Below are 18,394 nucleotides of genomic sequence, written 5' to 3' on the forward strand. Positions count from 1 at the left end.
CAATATCACAACAGATTAGTTTGAATCAAAAAAACAGTGAAAAATTAAACATTGAAAGGTATGCTGAGGCTGAATATAAAATAATTCATACCAGCCTCTGCTAATAAAGGAAGCAAAACAAGTCCAAGGATTTGTCTCAGGTAATTTTTAGCTTTGAATTAGCATTTTGCACTCCATGTCCTTGCAATAGGATTCTTCTTACTGGAAGAATCCTTTCAGGCAGACCCAGTGCATCACACATGTTTATTCACTAGACAATCAGAGCCAAAACTGTTAAATTTTCAAATAAAATTGTGACTGATCCAGTGGCACTGTCTTATTACATTTCTGGGCTTTCACTAGGAACATTAAGAGAAGTGTTACAAATTTATTAGAATACAGCCATTTTGGAAAGACATTTCAAATACTGGTCTATAGTAGCAAATTCTTTGGACATTCAAATCATGTTGCCCAGAAAAAAACCCAGATGTCCAGCTACATGACCTAAACAGATCTTGAATCTCAATAGTAAAACTGTAACACCTTTAATGTAATTCCTACATACCTAATGTTTCTGAATACATTCAGAAAAATAAAATTGAGCACAGGAGTTTGGAAAACTCGTAAAAACAGGCAATTTCCTCGCTCAGTGCACAGGTTGTAAGTCATCCACGGCCTCTCCAGTAATTCCCTGAAGCCAGCAAGCCTCACCAGAACAGTGCAATGTTGCAAAACAGTCTTTATTACTATAACTTACGTGCAGCTCAAGATAGTTACACTGCTCTGTCTGCAGCTCTTAAAGCAGGTCTCATTTTATCTTATACAAATTGATAAATTAGAATTACATTGATAAAAATGAAGGTAGCTGAAAACAAAAATAGGGTTAGATTTTTTCCATCTGTGATTTCAGATTTTGACAAAAAACCAAATTTGTCTGAATGATGCACTTCAATATCTGTAAAGGAATATTGGGCCTAACATACAGAGTGTATGAATTAAATTCTCTAGGAATCGGGCACCTCCTGATCTTGAAAAGGAATAGAATAAAAAGAGGACAAGGAAGATGTGATGTCAGTAAGACGTTCAGAAGCCAAAAGAAACTGCAGTGTTTGTAGAAAAAGTCAAGGTCTGTTACTCAGCCCTTTCTAAAAGAGCTCCAAACTGTGACATGCCGATGAAAATCAGACTAGTTGAAATCATTATGTATGGGACATCACAAAACCTGCAGCGGGTATCTCTTAAAAAAGAAAAAGCTCCAAAACACATTTTCAAAATAGAAGTTTGGCCTGGTGCACTGAAAACTAGTATGATATCTCTCCACAAAAAGTACCAAAGAACAGATGTGTAGTAGCTGTCATTGAGTAATAGCAGCTCCAGATAAGCAGGAACTATCCTCCAAAGCCTGGAGGCATTGTGTTGCTACAGCCTATCACTGATTTTAAGGTGGAAATGCATTGGGTGTGGGAGGCACTGCAGTGTTACTGGCAAGGCACGGTCCTAAATATAGCAACTCGGTTAACAAAAGTACACATGGCAAAAGTCTAAATATTTTTAAAAAGCGGGCAGACAGAGGCCTGCCGTGTGCCAACTTGAATATAAATCACAAAGGCGGTAGAGGCTAGCGGTTTATGCAGCTGCCTTCCCACAGCAAAAGAAGGCCGCCTGGCACACACAGAAGCGCTGTGTGGCCCGGCCAGGCTCGGCGCCAGGATTTCCGTGGGGAAGAGCCAGCTCTGCAACCGACCTCGAGTGGCGCTGCGGGACGTGCCCGGAGGCGGGCGGTACCTCTGGCGAGTGGGGCTAGACCAGAAGAGGAACCAAGTCGCCTGCCTTTACGCTCCATCTCTGCGGCACAGGGAGCGCCGTCCCCGGCAGATCATGGAGCCGTAGACAGCGGGCAGCCGGCCGTTCCGGCAAGTCCCGCGCTGCACCCGACGATGGGACGACCGTGCGCCGCGGAGCTTCGGGCGCAGCCACCGGCATCGGGCCCGCCTAGCGCGGGGCCGCAGGCGGCAGCTCCGGCCCCGCCCCCGGAGCCCCGCGCACTGCGGGGAAGCCCTCGCCGCGATGGCCGCGCACGCGCACTGCGGCCTCACTGCGTCGCCGGAGCTGCCTGGCCCGGCGCCAGGGGAGCCCCGCGCGCCGGCAGCGGGGCTGCCCGGGCGGGGCGGGGCGGCGGCCGCGGCGAGCCGCTATTTATAGCGCGGGAGGCTCCCCCGGCCCGGGCAGTGCTCTTCCGCGGCTCCTCGGCGTGCGGGGTGCGTCGAGCAGACGGCCGAGGGTTCCATGCGAAGTCGGTGCAGGGCGCAGCCAGCGCTTGGCAGGGAGGGCACGAAAGAGCTGTAACCGCGTCAGGGGACAATCCTAAGGCCGCGAGAGCAGAGTCCCGAGCGCGGTCACTTTTCATCGCGCTGAAGTCAGTGCTGGCTGCGGCCATGTAGTACCTGGGGCTCTCTGTTTATTAGTGCCCTGTTCTCAGCTACATGAAGGAGGCGCACGGAGCCGGGATCCATCCCGGTCTGGTGCTACGGGCTGACCTCCGCCGCTCTCGTCGGGAGCGGGCGGAGCAGGGCGATCCCGGCAGGCCGTTAGAATCCCGGAGATTCCTCTTTTCCGGGAGCGGGCAGTTCCTGCCTTGGGCGCGCTGCCAGCACCCAGAAAACGCCACATCGAGGCTGCCGCGGGAGCTGCCGTGAGCCCGTGGCGCCTCCGCGGAGACAGAGCGAAGGCGAGTAGTGCGAGCTGAGCAAACGGGGTGGGGGCGAAGGGGAGCTCTGCCCCCGAAAACACGGCGGCGACGCCAGGTTCTGCCGGGTGCTCCCCGAGGCTCCTGTGCCCACCCGCCCGGGCAGCAGCCTCGCTCTTCCGCGGCCCGGGGCTTCCGCGCGCTCCTGTTGCCAGGGGGAGGGCGCGCGCCCGTCTGGAGACGGGCTCTGCGCCCCCCCAACCCGGGGCCGGAATCGCCATATAAGGAGCGGGAAGCCTCCGCCGGAATCGAGACTTATAAGGTTGTTTCCTAATATGGAAAGTACGGTGGGGGCTTCCGGCGGGCTGGCGAGGGCCGGCGGGGGCCGGGGACCCCGTCTCCCGGGACCGGCGACGCTGCGGCAGTGCTGCGGCGGTGCTGCCCATGGCGGGGGTCAGACATGCACCGGGCGTGGGGCCCTCAGCCCGGTGCGGGCGGGTCCCCCCGGCCCGGCTTTCCCCGGTGCCAGGCTCTGACGCCAGGAGGGGTCCTCCGGCCCGCATCCATATTAGGGCTTCCTGCTTTCCATATATGGCCATGTACGTCAGGGCTGGGGCGGGCTGCGGCCGGTGAGATCCGATATATAGAGGCGGTGTCGGAGCGGGCGGGGAGCCGAGTGCTTCCTGCAGGCAGAGCTGGGGCAGCCCGGGCGGGCGGGGAGCCGGGAGCCGAGCGCTTTCAGCGGGTAGCGCCGGGCCGACAGCGGCGCAGGGCGCAGAGCAGGCGACGGCCGCCTTGCCGCAGCCGGCCCGTCCGCCGGCCCCGCGGCGGCAGCGCCATCACCCGTCAGAGTCGGAGCCCGGCGCTCTCATGGCCGCGGCCAAGGCAGAGATGCAGCTCCTGCCCCCGCTGCAGATCTCCGACCCCTTTGGCGCCTTCCCGCACTCGCCCCCTGCCATGGACACTCACTATCCCAAGCTGGAGGAGATGATGCTGCTTAGCGGCGGGGGCCCGCAGTTCCTTGCCCCGCCCGGAGCATCCGAGAGTGCGGGCTTCGGCGCGGCCGGGGAGCCCGGAGAGCAGCACTTCGAGCACCTCGGGGCAGGTAAGCGCGTTGACCTCGTCCAGGCGGGCGGGGAGTCCCGGTCTGCAGCGGGGTCAGCGACGCGTGCGGGAATTCCGCCCTGCAGCGTCGCCTCTGTCCCGGCGGCCGCGCGGGGGGATTCTCCTGTGTGCGTCAGCGGCTCCGGACTAGCTGCGGCTGGAGACCTGCCAGCGACGCTGCAATATGTTACGCTCAATTAGTAATTAACCAGAATCTGGGGGTGCGGTGCGAGAGAGATGGCTCGCGGAGCACCGGCAGCAACTGCAGCGGCTGCTGGAATTAATCGCTATTCCTCTCTTTGCAGACACTTTTCCCGAAATCTCCCTGAACAACGAGAAAACCCTGCCAGAAACCAGCTATTCCAACCAAACGACGAGACTGCCACCGATAACCTACACGGGGCGCTTCTCCTTAGAGCCAGCCCCCAACAGCAGCAACCCCCTATGGCCAGAGCCCCTCTTCAGCCTCGTCAGTGGACTGGTGGGCATGGCTAATGCACCTCCCACATCTACGCCTACTTCATCATCGCCATCCTCCTCCTCGCAGAGCTCCCCACTGAGCTGTTCGGTCCAAGCCAGCGAGAATAATCCAATTTATTCAGCTGCACCAACATTTCCCAATTCCAGCTCTGACATTTTTCCTGAATCCCAGACCCAGTCTTTTCCCAACCCCTCTGGAGCTCCCATCCAGTATCCACCTCCAGCTTATCCGACTGCTAAAACCAACTTTCAGGTGCCAATGATCCCGGATTACTTGTTCCCTCAGCAACAGGCTGAGCTCAGTCTTGTTCCAGCTGATCAGAAGCCTTTTCCAGCTCTTGAGACCAGATCACAGCAGCCTTCCCTCACACCACTGTCCACTATTAAGGCATTTGCTACGCAGACTGGCTCCCAAGAACTGAAGACACTCAATGCTAATTATCAGTCCCAGCTGATCAAGCCCAGCAGGATGAGGAAATACCCAAACCGTCCCAGCAAGACACCTCCTCATGAGCGTCCCTATGCCTGCCCAGTGGAGTCCTGTGACCGGAGGTTTTCACGATCTGATGAGCTAACACGGCACATACGCATCCACACGGGACAGAAACCTTTCCAGTGCCGCATTTGCATGCGGAATTTCAGCAGGAGTGACCACTTGACTACGCACATCCGCACACACACAGGAGAGAAGCCATTTGCTTGTGACATTTGTGGCAGAAAGTTTGCCAGAAGTGATGAGAGGAAGAGGCACACTAAAATCCACCTTAGGCAGAAGGACAAGAAAGTGGAAAAGGCAGCTCCAGCCTCAACTGCTTCCCCAATTCCTGCCTATTCATCCTCTGTAACTACATCCTACCCTTCCTCCATCACCACCACTTATCCCTCCCCAGTGCGCACAGCGTATTCTTCTCCTGCTCCCTCTTCCTATCCCTCCCCGGTGCACACCACATTCCCATCCCCTTCTATAGCAACCACTTACCCCTCTGGCACCGCCACTTTTCAAACCCAAGTGGCTACTTCCTTCTCATCTCCAGGAGTCACCAACAATTTCAGCTCACAGGTAACCTCAGCACTTTCAGACATAAACTCAGCCTTTTCTCCAAGGACAATTGAGATCTGCTGATCCAGATCTTCTGGAACAGGAGAATTCAACTTTTCCATTTGTATTATCAGACATGGAGTCTTCAATTACTCCCACAACACCATACGTTGCAAGGCTATTTAGTTTAAACTTCAGCTGCCTGAATCAACTGCTGCTTAAGTTTGCCACCTCTGTTGAATGACTTAATTTGCATGGACTGTGGGTATAAGTTCAATATAATTTTCCCCGTAAACAATAGTCTTTTATTAGGAAGAAAGGACTTTTGATTAAATATCTAGCTGATGTAAATTGTACATGTGCCATGGTTTTGCTTTCCTTTAGGTACTATTGATGTGGAAAAAAATCTTTGCCTATTCAGATTGTATAATTTGGAGTTTGCAGGGCCATATTTTGTCAGTGTTAATTCTATTTCAGTGACAATGCTATAATGCGTTTCAAACTTCTTTGGGAACAGCACTTAATGTATTTGAGTATGTTGGAGTGATGCTATGTAATTATCACCTGATGAGACACTCACATGTGGCAGAAGTTTTGTTTTAAAAGTTACAAGTCTTGGTGCCTTTTCGTGAAGCCTTGCTGACGTCATGCGTTTGTGTGAGTGGATGCTTTGCATCTTGCCTTAACGTGGAAGGGATGTTACTCAAAGAATGTAAGGAAGAGCAGGGAATGGGTGGGGAGAGGAGCAAGAGAAAGGGCCAGGGGATGGAATGTAAGCAAAAAAAAAAAAAACAAAAAAAAAAACCAAAACAACCAAAAAAAAACCAAACCCAACAAAAAACCAAGAACTAACAATCAGAAAAAAAGCCCAAACAAAAAGAAATCCCCACACCCTCTCCCCCTCCACCTCTCAAAGTCTATTTTTGTTACAAAAATGTAAATTTATATATATATATATATATTCAGGAGTTGGAATGTTGTAGTTACCTACTGAGTAGGCAGCAATTTTTGTATGTTATGAACATGCAGTTCATTATTTTGTGGTTTATTTTTACTTTGTAATTGTGTTTGTTAAAATGAAAGTGACTGTTCGGCTTCTAAACACATTGAATGCGCTTACCTGCCATTGGGATATTTGGTGTACAATACCCTTCAGAAAAAAATAAATAAAACATCAAATTGTGCAGACTTACACTTTCCTTGAAACCGACTCCTTTAGTTGCTTCAAAGCCAACACGTAACCACTTATCTCCTGGAAAAAAATACCTGTTTAAAGAAATGAGATTAAATCAATCTTATGTTCAGTTGCTTGCAAAAAGCATGGATGGTGAACTCATATCTTTACATTAGGTGCATTACCACCTCATTTGAAGTAGCCACAACTGCTGTCTTCTGGCTTCTCCAGAGCTAAACTTAGACAGACAATTCTTACAGCGCTGAAATTGAAGTTAGAAAATTAGAATCTCAGCTGTGTTCATAGGTAGGCAGAAATCTTACTAGATGTCAAAATAATAGAGCAGTTTCTAGGCTGGAAATACAGTAAGGTCAGTCATAAGGGCGAGTTGACAGAAGACAGCCTTGGTTAGCTGAGGGCTGCCATAAGTTCCTCCTTGACACAACCAAGGGCATATACAGGTGTTTCAGTATTTATAGGAGAAAACACTTCCTTCCCTGGTGGCTTGAAATGCATTTCAGGAGTTATGTGACCAGAGCAGACTGAATTCAGAGGAAATTGGATCCATGAGAGCTGGTGGTGCAGGTGCAGAAGAGGGTTCTGATGTTTCTCGTTTTGGGTAGGCTCTCTACAAGATACTTATGTTTAAGGTTGTGACTAGCTGGAAGAAACAGGACTTGATTAATGTACCTAGCACAGTGTAAACTGCCTAGCAACCTCTGCCAGACACAGTGTTCCCTACTCTTACCAAAATTGACTGTACTGGCTAGGAAGTCCCAATTCTAGTCCTTCTCCTCAGGTATGAAGACCACCTCTGGCAAAAGATACCCAAGATCTTACCACTTGATTTACTGCAGACTGGTATATCCCAGTCTGTCATCAATCAGGCAGGACTGTTCTCAGAGGACAGGGACAAGATGTCCCTGTGGGCAGAGCTGTGGGGAGAGGCCTGTGCAGCTTTGTCTCTGTTCTGGCCTATGCCTGCAGTGCTGTATGTATTTCTGCAAGCTGCTAACAGGGATTTTGCAGCTGGCCCTGCTGGGCTTTTTCAGAAAAACTTGATAACTCTTTTCAACCCAAGGGGCTCTGGCCTCTGTTCAAGACAGGTTGATTGGCAAATGGAATATGTGGCTTCAGACTATCTGAGCATATAAGGCATGTCAGAAGTCACAGAATTCCCCCTATGGGAGACAAGACAATGAAGAGTTTCCAAATGGGATCATTCAAAGAAGGCAAATAACATTGCGTACAGGTAACAATAAAATTTTTGCCTACATCCATATCCCAAAGTCAAGAACAAAATAACATTTGGAGTCAGGTTATTCTGATCTGTGAGTACTGCTCTGTTCATATGTATAGAATAGAATAGCTAAGTTGAAAGGGACCCAAGGCCTACAATAGACATCTAGTCCAACTGCTATTACGGATACGTATATTACAATGTACAAATGTCACTTCAATACTGATAGGCTTGAGGCACTGCACACCTCTTTAGGAACCCTGTTCCCCCTCAGTAAAGAAATTTTTCCTAATGTGAAGTTTGAACTTCTCCTAATGCAGCTTTGAGATTCTCCTGTGTGTGGTGTCCTGTCACTGGATACCACAGGGAAGATCAGCACACCCTCCTCTCCACTTCTCCTACTCAAAAAAAAAAAAGTAGATGTTGGTGTCTTTTCAAGCTCATATCTGTTAATTCATGGTCTAGCCTTCTGGGATTTTGATTGTGCTAAAAACCAACTATGTAGGCTCTCAAGCAATGCTTAATGAGCCCGAGGGTGCCTCAGGCTCTCCAGAGCATTTTGAAATGAGTAATTTCCATGCCTAAAGAGTTAAAAACAAGATAGGTTCTCTTTTGTGCATTGTGTGAAAAGAGGTCCAAGTCAGGCAGTAGTGCTTAGCTATACAGGAATGAAGGCTAGTGCACTCTTGCTAGCATAACATAAAGGAAATAAATGCATGAGCTTTCTGCATCCGCTTTTGTCCCATAAAACTAAAACTGATTTCAGGGAAGAAACATGCGTTATGAGAAAGCATTGCCCGTATATCTTCTGCAAGATCTTTCGTTTGCTGTTGGCCTGAACACAGGATTTCTGGTTCTTAAAAAGTTTGTTTCTAGTCCAATTCGTAGGATGAGTCGGTTTCAAGGAGTTTGTTCCCAAGGAAACAGCAGGTGTTATCAGTGGCCAGGAAAACCCTCCCCCTGTAGGAAGTGCAGCGGCGAGGAAGGAAGCGAAGACCTCTCGCTTTTGCGTTTAGCCGCAGAAGACCCATTTGCTCGGAACTAAACCTCAGCTGTTTGTGATTTAAAGCCCAGTTGAGATCTGACCGCTAGCGACAGGAACGGCCGCCCGGCGTGGCTCGGAGGAGACACCCCCCCCCCCCCCGCCGCGCCAGGCTCCAGCGCTCGCGGAGCCGCGCCAGCGCCGGGAGCGCTCTGGGGGCGGTCCTGGCTGAACACAAGCACCGTCCCCGCTGTTCCCCGTCCGGAACCGCACCGACCATATTTGGAATTTCCTGCACGCCTTTTATGGAACTTCCGAGGTCCAAAAAAGGAGTTTCCTGCTCCGGCATTCCGGGGTTGCGCCGCGCAGCCGCCGTGATACGGCCGCGCACTCGCCCGCCCCCTCCCCTCGGGAGGCCCCCGCCGGTGGGGGCGGGCCCGCGCCGGCCGCGGGTCACGCGCCTCCGGGGGGCGGAGCTCCGCGCGCGGCGGGCTGAGCGGCGGGCCGCGGCTCTCCGTGGGGCTGGTAAAGGCCGCTGGAGCACAGGCACACCATCGGATACCGTCTAACCAGAGGCCGGTGACCTTGTCCACCCAGGCTTTTGCTCTGCAGACCCTTTCCGTAAGTGACTGTTTACGTGGGGAAGTGTAGACAGTCCTCGACTATGTGGCTGATTTGCGCTTTAATTGTACTAGAGAAAAATGATTGTTCGGTTTTCTTTTCCCTTAGAAAGAAGGAGCTGAAAATTAGTTCGAGCGTACTCGGAGCCCAGTATCGGCTATGGTATGCTGTGTGGCCTATTGCATTATGTCCTTTTGTTTTCTAATAATGCCACTGGAGACTTTCTGTAAAGCTGGTAAAATGAACTGTTACAGATATTTCTGCTGTGACTGTGAACTGCTCTTACGAAGTAAAGCCCTGACTGAAGAGACGAGACAACACGGAGAAAAGAGAGATCTAGGCAGAGACTTCGTAGTGAAGAGGTATGTGGGATCGTCGGCCTTGTTTTCCTTTAGGGCTTTCACTCGTACGTGTCCGGACTTCGTGCATCTGAACAAGACCTCAGTAGCCCCAAGAAAAATAACTTTGTAGACTCTAAACTGGTAGCTGGCAGATTGCTGGCAGATGCTCTTAGAAGGGCAGTCCCCAAGTAGGTGCTCAGCACTGTCGGATTGGACTAAAGCTGAGTGCATTGACTGAAGGCTGGCTCATGAAGAGTGTCTTTGACCCATTCTAAACCAAACTATTAACTAGAACTGACCCCTTCTAAGGCAATCTGCACTGTTAACTAGGGCTAGCATATTTGGTGACTTTTTGGTATAAGTGACTATTTATTTCAAATGTGTTCTGTTTGTGACTCAGTAGTCTTTAGAATTCTTAAGAGTTTTGAGTGTAGATAATAAATTTATGAAGAGGGCTTGGTGGTGTGATCGTTGAACTAAACATCCCATGTTTTTACCTGTGTACATTACCTTAATGTAGCCTTAATAAGTACTGTTTAAACTTAGAAAAGAGATTGCATGTTTTAAAGTGCACAGAGACTCTAGGACGAAATGTGAGATGTAGCTAAAGAACAAGAACTTCAAAAATAGTTAAGTTTTTCTGCTATAATCAAAGATCAGCCTTGACCAATAGCCTAATGATTTAGGGTCTTGAATGAAACTCTTCTATATAACTGAGGCTGATGCTTATACGTGATCTCTAGCACTTTCCAGGTTTCAATTTGTGATAATTTTTCATCATTGTCATAACAAAAATGGTGATTACACAGAAGTATTTTCAGTGTATATATTTCACTTCCATAAATACAAAAAGCATTATCAAAATATCCTTTTTGATCCTTTTTTTTTTTTAACAATCCTTTTCTTTTATGATCTTTTCATAGCCCATTTTTATATCTCTGAACAGGAATAACGTTACACAATAATACTACCAGTAAGTGTTGATAGTTGAAAGTTCTGCTATTTGTGTCCTCTGTTAGGTTGACCTACCTGGCTAATATGGTGTGACTTCTCTTATCCCAGCTGCTATGATAGTGGGCTTCTGTAGCAGTACAACTGTTGATCAGTAAGAGATCTGCGAACGTCGGAGTTGGAGAGATGGGGAGAAAGAGTTTCAATATGATCGTTAAAAGGCACAGAATACTTTCATCCTTTTGGTAAGATGCAGTTAAAACTTTAAAACAGACTGAGCGTTATGTTTTATGTCCGTGGCTGTTTTTCAATCTGACCAGGTTAGTTGGGGATGGCTTTATAAGCCCATGAAAACATGTTATATAATGAATATCTAAAATATGTTTATCCTAATTGCTGCACTTGTTTGGCTGCACCAATGGGTGTAGCTCTCAGGTTATCAATCAGAATGTGCCCAGCTACGTAGCGAGTCACTGAACTGCCTGGCGCATTCTGACCTGTGACATTCTGTGTGCTTAGTGTGTGAGCTGGACCTAGGTGCCTAGGTTTGCCTGGATTTAAAGGAATTCTAGTTGCAGCTGCCTTGAAACACTTTTAAACACGGCGTAGCAAAATCTAAACATTAGTCAAAGAAGTGTGATTAAGCTATGGAGTGAATGAGTTTGGTTTTACCATTTTTAATGCTTTTGACTATATTTTTCTTTAGAATACTTGAAAGAATACTTGAGCATAAGGAAATGAAGGGACAGGCTCGATTTAGTGAATCTTCTTACCAATTTCTTTGAACAAAATGTCAACAGTGGATCTTAGAATACTGTCTAAAAACTTTCTTCCTAATTAGCCAGAGAATTGGAGTTGGAAATGGGACAAAAAGTTGAAGGGAATGTACAGCAGCATCAGCATTTCGTTCCGAAGATACTTTTGGTTAAAGCTTTTGGATGTGAATCTTAGGTTCTGTTTGTGGAAATAAGCTTGAGAATTATGTGAAGCTGCATTCAAATGAACTGGAATACATCCGTGAGGCACTGAATTTAATGGCAGAAGGTATCCATACATCTCATGTCTTTCTTAAGGAGGAGGTTTTTTTGCGCACAAAACAAGCCACCTGAGGTGTTTTAATGGTAGTTATAATGTGCCACAGATCTCTAGGGTCATAAAATGAAGACATTATGATTTTTTTAAAAAAGCAAGCCTACATTAAAATACAGTAGCTAATAAACAAAGAAACACTGATGGTGTTTGTTAAAAGAATTGTTGTAGTCAAAAGGAGTTCAGTGACTGGTCCATTGTTCAAGACAGCCCAGGAATATTTTTCTGGTGATTGTGACCTGTGGCTGATAAATTTTATGAGCCAGAGGTCATATCTTTGCACATTTCATCTATTGTTGTCCAAGTGGTTTTTTTAATCTCTACAAGGTTTTAGCATTCACAATATCTTGATGGAAAAGTGAATTTTACAATGTCCAGGTGCTGCATAAAGAAAGAGAGAGAGATGTGTGTTCAAACCTGGTACTTCCTAATGTCATTTGATACCTTTTAAGACTTATATTATAGAAAATTATGAATAGTACCACTTCCATGATAACTGCTGAACTTTGTCATGCTTTTCCCAATTTGCTTTCTGATTGAAGAAGCAGAGTCTATTTTGTACAGCAGCTGATCTGTATCTTATTTCATACATGCATATCTTTTAGTACCTTTTGTCATATTGTGACCTCATTTCAGAGAGGCAGAGATGCGTTATACACCATATTCAAGATGGAGGAGCAATGTGGATTAATTGTAACATGATTTTTATCCCCCCTCCTATGTTTCCTATTCTTTCACAAGTATTTCCAAGTTTTCTATCTGACTTTTGATCAATGAGCTTTTAAACCTAGTAATTATCAAGATCCCGTTTTGGTTGTAACAGGTCTCAGTTATGACGATGTGTAGTGTTCATTATTCAGTGTTTAACGTTCAAACCTTGAACATCTATCCCCTGTGTGTCTTGGTTTATTTTTTGCGTTATTCACACTGAAATGCATCAGAACCTTTACTGTTCATTCCCACAATATTGTTAGTCCCTGCAGCAATGCTGTAGGGGCATTTTTTTAATTACTTCAGGAAGACATTGCTAGAAATCTCTTGCCTTGCTATCCACCTGACTTTTTCAAATCCTCTGTAAATATGGTTTCCTAGGGCTAATCAGAGATCTCTGACTGAACCCAGTAGCAATTTTTACTCATCTATGAACTAGCCATTTATTCAGTTTCTTTTAGCTTTTTAATGAATTGCTTCTCTAGGGGAGAACTGTTCCTGTTGTCCCACACAAGTCTTTGAGTGTTTGTACTGGGCAGGTTCTGGAAATCCAAATACAGTACATCAGGTGATGTCTGTATGTTCACCCATAATTCCAAATAGTTCTAAAGGATTTGTCAGGCATGAATTTCCTTCGCAAAAACTGTGCTGATGTTTATGTACATTTACTACTTACTACTACTCATGCGTGTGCAAATTCTTCTAGCTTGCTCTACTAGTATAGTTCTACTAGCGTGCTTAGAGTGGACATAAGATTTATAAACCTGGAACTCTGAAAATTTTAATTAAAAAATCATGTTGTGTATGGTACCATCCAATCTCCTAGTACAGAGATAAAACATCACAGGTACTCTGCTTGTTATTTCATCCTCAAGTTGAGCATTTAAGGGAAATACCTTATGGCCTAATGACTTGTTGTTTTGATGGCTTAATCCCTTCTGTAATCTGTTCTACAGACATTACAGTTTTAAATAGTCTGTAACACCTGTAAAGGAAATGTATGGCACATAAACTTTTCAAAGTTTGTCTGTAATAAAATGGGTGTGACAGTCACTTCTGGTGCCTCCCTTGAGTTTTGACCATCTGCTTGCCTTATGAATACTTCGATAGACCTTACAGTCCCTGATGTGTATGGGAAGGGAGTCACCAGTTTTTTTCCTGTCTGCAAGCGGTTTTCTCCAAGCCATATTTCTGGCCTGCCGTATTGTGTTTTAATATGACAGTTTTGCGACCGTGTCTTGTTCTTCTGCATCTCATAATAATTTCCACATTTTGAGGGATGTTGTCCTCTCCCTTTGTCAGAAAAATTATTTTGGATTGGTTCTTAGCCTTTTCTAGTAGGTAATAAAGGATGATTGCTGATATGATTTATTAAAAATATTTTTCTCTTACTGGAAAATATTTTTACTTTTCAAGCTACACTACTACTTTATTCAAAATAAAAGGTTAAATGTCCCATTGTAGCAGATACCTGGATTTTGTTGCTCTTGTAAGGATGTCGAACTGGTCTTGTGTTTTGATGAATGCCGTTTATACTTAGGAAAATACAAAAGTTTGTTTATATGACCAAAACTGTGTGCTTTTCAACACTTCTTGGCTTTTCTGTTGTTCTTAGGTTAAACTCTCCTGCCCCTTTTTCTTTTTTTTTATTGTCAATTTCAGTATCCTGATGGTGTGTGGCTTCTGCTGAAGGACATACCTCCTATAGGGTCCATCTGTTTTTGAAGATTTCTGTAGTTCCTAATGATTCTGAATCCCTCTTCCTTGCACCTTTTTTTTTTTTTTTTTCCTAGCCATAAATGGCCATTTGCATTTCTGGTCCACTGTTTGGTAGCGAGAGCATAAAAAAGAATCTCACACAAACAAGACCCAACAAAACAAAATCTGTCAGGAAGACCTTATCCAAAACATGAAATTGAAGACTAAGGCCTCCCTGACAGGGATGAAGAGCCCAAGTAATTTGTATTAATGTGCTAAACATTCTTTTCAGAAACTTTCCCTTTTTTTCCCGCAGCTGTTTGTATCCTTGCAGATAAAGACTAATAGAGTTAAACTAGCATATCCAAAATGTCTGCCCAAACTCCTCATCTGTTCCTATCATCTGTGCTTGTCTGACAATCTTAGGCAGCCGTTTTGATAATAATCATGTTGCATGTCACTACAGCCTGTGTCTCCTTTATGCATCCCTGACTTCAGGTGTGATGCTCAGTGACAAAGCCTTTGCCTTCTGTGAAGAGTCTGCCCCAGAATTGTTCTCCATTATCAGGAATGCACTTTTTTTTACCACTGGACTTTCTTCCTCTTTCATAATGCAGGTGTTGCCAGCTGTCACCGGGGATGTCCTTGAAAGGTCTTCTGGAGTTCCTTAGCATTGTGATCTAGACTTTTTCCATGTGGATCCTTCATTGCCTATATTTTGTGCCCCTGGACCTGGTAAGTCAATGGCTGGTGCAATGGATTTTGAATCCATTTGATTGATGTGATGTCATGGAGGTAAGAGAGGGGATCATAGTCACTGTTCATTTCCCCCTTGCACAGGTCCTGCATCAAAGCCTCATCTCGTGTGTATTGTTACACTCAGAAGAAGAACGGGGTGGAAGAAGAAGACCCTGCTGTGGACGTGGAAGTGCCTGAGCTGGAGATATGCAGAGAACATCTGAATTCCATCCTTGCCCACTGGAACCCTGTTTTCCCATCAGCACCCTCCACACAGGGAGGGGAGACCCTCAGAGCTGGTGAGCGGGGCGGGGGGTGAGGCAGTGCTGTCACCCGTGCATCCGTTCTCGTTGTCACTGAGTGGCTGGTGAGGTCTCTGGCTGGGCAGAGCCCCCTCGGGGAGCAGGACATGTCACCAGTGCCGAGGTGGCTACGGAACCGCGTCCCGCCACAGCCGGCGGCCATGCAGGAGATGCTCAGGGATGAGACGCTGAGGAACAGCCTCTTCAAACCTTGCACCCAGCTCTGCCGGGCCAGCAGCACCTCAGCTGGGCTCTCCAGGCAGCTCAGTGGGCTCAGTTCCATCGTGCTGCAGCTGATGGAGGAGCAGGGCCTGTCCAGCACCTTCCACGAGCTTGTGAAATCTCTGCGCCTACCACCAACGGTGGAAGAGGATGCGGACAGGACAGGTGACTTGTCTTGTTCTTATCACTCATGTTACGAGGCAGTGGTGGGAGAAACTAGGAAATTCCGTGGCTTTTTAAATCCATTCCATCAGCTCTCCCGTATCCACCCAGGCTCGTGGCTTCCCAAAGCAGAAGCTGTGTCTTTGGTGGGATGGGGCCTGGGGTGGGCAGCACAGTGCGTCGTCACACTGTGAGGTTTTCTGACACTACAACATTCCCACTCCCTCTAAGAAACTTCACTTTCAGGGTCTGAAATGGAATAAAAGGTGTAAAAGAAATATAAATCCAAGAGGGAGAATAGTCTGCAAAAAAACCCAGCTCCACATGGGCCTGGATGCTGATCCCTATTGCTGGTCAGTGAGAGCATCTGACAGCTCATATTTCCAACTGCTTTATTTAACAGGAAACTGGTTTGTTCCTTCTTGTGAGTAGGATTGTTGGCTTTGCATGGGCAAAGTCACTCCAGATTTTCCAGCTAGGAAAAGACTTGGGGAACTCTTTTAAAACATAGTCCTGGATGAAGCAAGCAGCTTGGCCTGGTAATCCTGTGGGGAAATAGAAGAATATCTGTTCTGATTTTTGTCTTCTCTTTTTTCCACAGCTGTTTCTGTATTCCTGACTTCCATTTACATTGGAAACATGTGGCTTGGAGCACAGGAGCCGGATACGTTACTTACCAATGTCAGATTGATCCTCACTAGTGCAGATTATGAGTTACAGGATGACTGAGACACTCGGAAACAAGGGGAAGAAACTCATGTCTCTTTGCAAAAAAAATTGGCTCCATCAGGGCATTAATTCAGGGGATTAAGGCTTCACCTTTAACATTCTGCTCTGCTCTGTCCTCATCGCCATGAACCGTGAGAGCCTCCTGAGCTGTTCTCATATAGACCTACATTGTTTGGTCAAAAAAAATCAGTATTTTATTACTGGGTGCAAACTCAGGGGAAAGATTTGATTCAACATCTCTCAGTGGTACATTAAAGCTCCAGTTTCCCGTTTCTTGAACAGTTTGGGGGGCAATATGTAATGTAGGTACAATTATGTTATTTTTAATACAGGCATTTTTATATTTTTCAAGAACCTGAAGGACTGTTTGTGTATGTGTGTGCCCTTCATATCCATCCTTTCTCTAATACAGGATGGGGAAAAAAGGCTGCAGAGCTTCCTACGCTGGGGTGTAATTGCAAAGAACCAGGAGACAGAGGTTTAGTCACCATGATGTACTGTTTCTTGGAGAGCCTGGTTGGTTTCCTGGTACCAAAACCAGTATGAATAGAAGACTGGACTTGGGAATAAGGATGGTCCTCTTGGGTTTAAAAAGCTTGAATGGCACTTAAAGACATTTATGTTAGATCTGGTTTATTTTTATTGTATTTATTTTATTAAAAAAAAAAAAAAAAAAAAAAAAAAAAAAAAAAACTGGTCCGCGTCGCTGCTGCTGCGATGTAAAACCCACTTTCCCTCCGCTTGGAACAGGTGAGAGATGGAACTAAAGCCCAAAGGATTTTCTGCTCAGTGATTATACCTGAGTTTTATTGGGAACTCTCCGGGCAATCTGACACATTGTTCTGGGATGTGGCCATGAAGGTAGTTGAGCACAGCGTGCAGTGCCAGAGGGAGAACCTTTGAAATGTAAACCGGGCTTTATTCAATCGAATCCCGACTGTGTACTGCGCTCAGGTCCTCTGTACAAATAGCGTACGGGGGTGGGGGAACCGGAACTGCACATTCCTTGTGATATGTATGTGATTTTGGGGGGGGGGATTAAATAAAAAGGAGATGCAGTTTGTGTGCCCTGGAATGAGGTGCCCTGAGGAAACGTGTGAGCCGGAGGGAGCCGAGCTGTGGGAATCGGCGAATGGAGGTGGGTGCGGCCGGGAATAGCCGAGCGTGGCCGAAAGCAGCCGAAAGGGCCCGAGGAGGCGAGCGGAGCCGAGCTTTGCCGAGTCCAGCCGAGGCGAGCCGAGCTTTGCCGAAGAGGCGAATGGAGGCGAATGCGGCCGGGAATAGCCGAGCTTAGCCGAAAGTAGCCGAAGCTGGCCGAGGAGCCGAGTCCAGCCGAACGGAGCCGAGCTCTGCCGAGCGCTGCAGCCCGGGCGGGGCTGAGCCGGGGCGGAGCCGGGGCGCCGGGAGGATCCCCTCCTGTCCCTCTCTCTCCCGCTCCATCCTCCTGCCCGTATTCCCCTCAGTTATCTCTCTTTCCTCAGTTATCTCTCTTTCCGTGTCCCCTCCAAACCCGGCTCCTTCCTGTCCTGTACCTGTCCCGCTCCTCCGTTCCATTCCCCCTCTCTCCCTCCTCTGTTCACCGTCCCTCTTGCTGCCCTGCCGGCCTTTCCCTTCCCCGCCCGCTTTCCTCCGCAGCCCGACCTCCCTCCCCGCCCTTTCGCATGTCCCGCTCTCCCTCCTCTCTTCCCGTCGCCCCTTCGCTTCTTTCCCCCGCAGCCGCGGGGCTCGGGGCGCCGGAGAATAAAGCCCCGAGGGCCGGAGCCCGGCGCCCCCCGGGCCTTGCGGGAGTCCCCGCACGGGGCCGGGGCTCTCGGCGGATCCCCCGCGCCGCTCGGACCCCGCCCCGGCGCTGCCGGACCTGCGGCTCCGCCGGCATCGCGCTGCGAGCGGCCCCCGCTCCGTGCCGTGCCGGCCGTGCCGCGTCCCCGCCGCCTCTGCCGCTCCCTGTTTCTGCCCCTGGCCCGCGACAGCGAGGCGGGGCGGGAGCTTCGAGCCTTCTGGGGGCTGCCCCCCCCTTTCTTGTTTCGGCGGAGTCCCTTTCTGGGGGATGGAGGTGTGGGAAGGGCTGGAAGGGAGTGCTGGGCTGCTGTTCGGGGCAGTTGGACTCGTCCTGTGCCTTCTTCGGGGGTCAGGAAAAGGGGCTAAA

General features: G+C 47.9%; 2 protein-coding genes across 9 annotated transcripts; both read left to right on the plus strand.

Moving 5' to 3' along the window:
• Positions 1-3,337: 3,337 nt before the first annotated feature.
• On the plus strand, positions 3,338-6,008 carry EGR1 (early growth response 1). The gene is made up of 2 exons (XM_021543071.3): positions 3,338-3,770; positions 4,075-6,008. The coding sequence occupies exons 1-2, from the start codon at positions 3,536-3,538 to the stop codon at positions 5,370-5,372; spliced, it is 1,533 nt and encodes a 510-aa protein (XP_021398746.1). The 5' UTR covers positions 3,338-3,535; the 3' UTR covers positions 5,373-6,008.
• Positions 6,009-9,143: 3,135 nt separating this feature from the next.
• LOC110477366 (nucleolar pre-ribosomal-associated protein 1-like) lies at positions 9,144-16,875 on the plus strand. 8 transcript variants are annotated; one of them, XR_014958372.1, is made up of 8 exons: positions 9,144-9,305; positions 9,414-9,467; positions 9,560-9,667; positions 10,570-10,619; positions 10,709-10,842; positions 14,713-14,830; positions 14,936-15,132; positions 16,121-16,602. XR_014958372.1 is itself a non-coding variant. In XM_077786634.2 (8 exons), the coding sequence occupies exons 7-8, from the start codon at positions 15,243-15,245 to the stop codon at positions 16,246-16,248; spliced, it is 408 nt and encodes a 135-aa protein (XP_077642760.1). In that variant the 5' UTR covers positions 9,144-9,305; positions 9,414-9,467; positions 9,560-9,667; positions 10,570-10,619; positions 10,709-10,842; positions 14,713-14,830; positions 14,936-15,242; the 3' UTR covers positions 16,249-16,875. The 8 variants fall into 8 exon arrangements, 5 of the variants coding, with proteins under 5 accessions (XP_077642760.1, XP_077642758.1, XP_077642759.1 ...); XM_077786634.2 differs by having other exon boundaries at positions 14,936-15,522; positions 16,121-16,875; XR_014958370.1 differs by lacking the exon at positions 10,570-10,619 and having other exon boundaries at positions 10,666-10,842; positions 16,121-16,875.
• Positions 16,876-18,394: the final 1,519 nt, after the last annotated feature.

The sequence above is a fragment of the Lonchura striata genome, chromosome 13, assembly GCF_050655825.1.
Source record: "Lonchura striata isolate lonStrDom1 chromosome 13, ASM5065582v1, whole genome shotgun sequence".
NCBI lineage: Eukaryota > Metazoa > Chordata > Aves > Passeriformes > Estrildidae > Lonchura > Lonchura striata.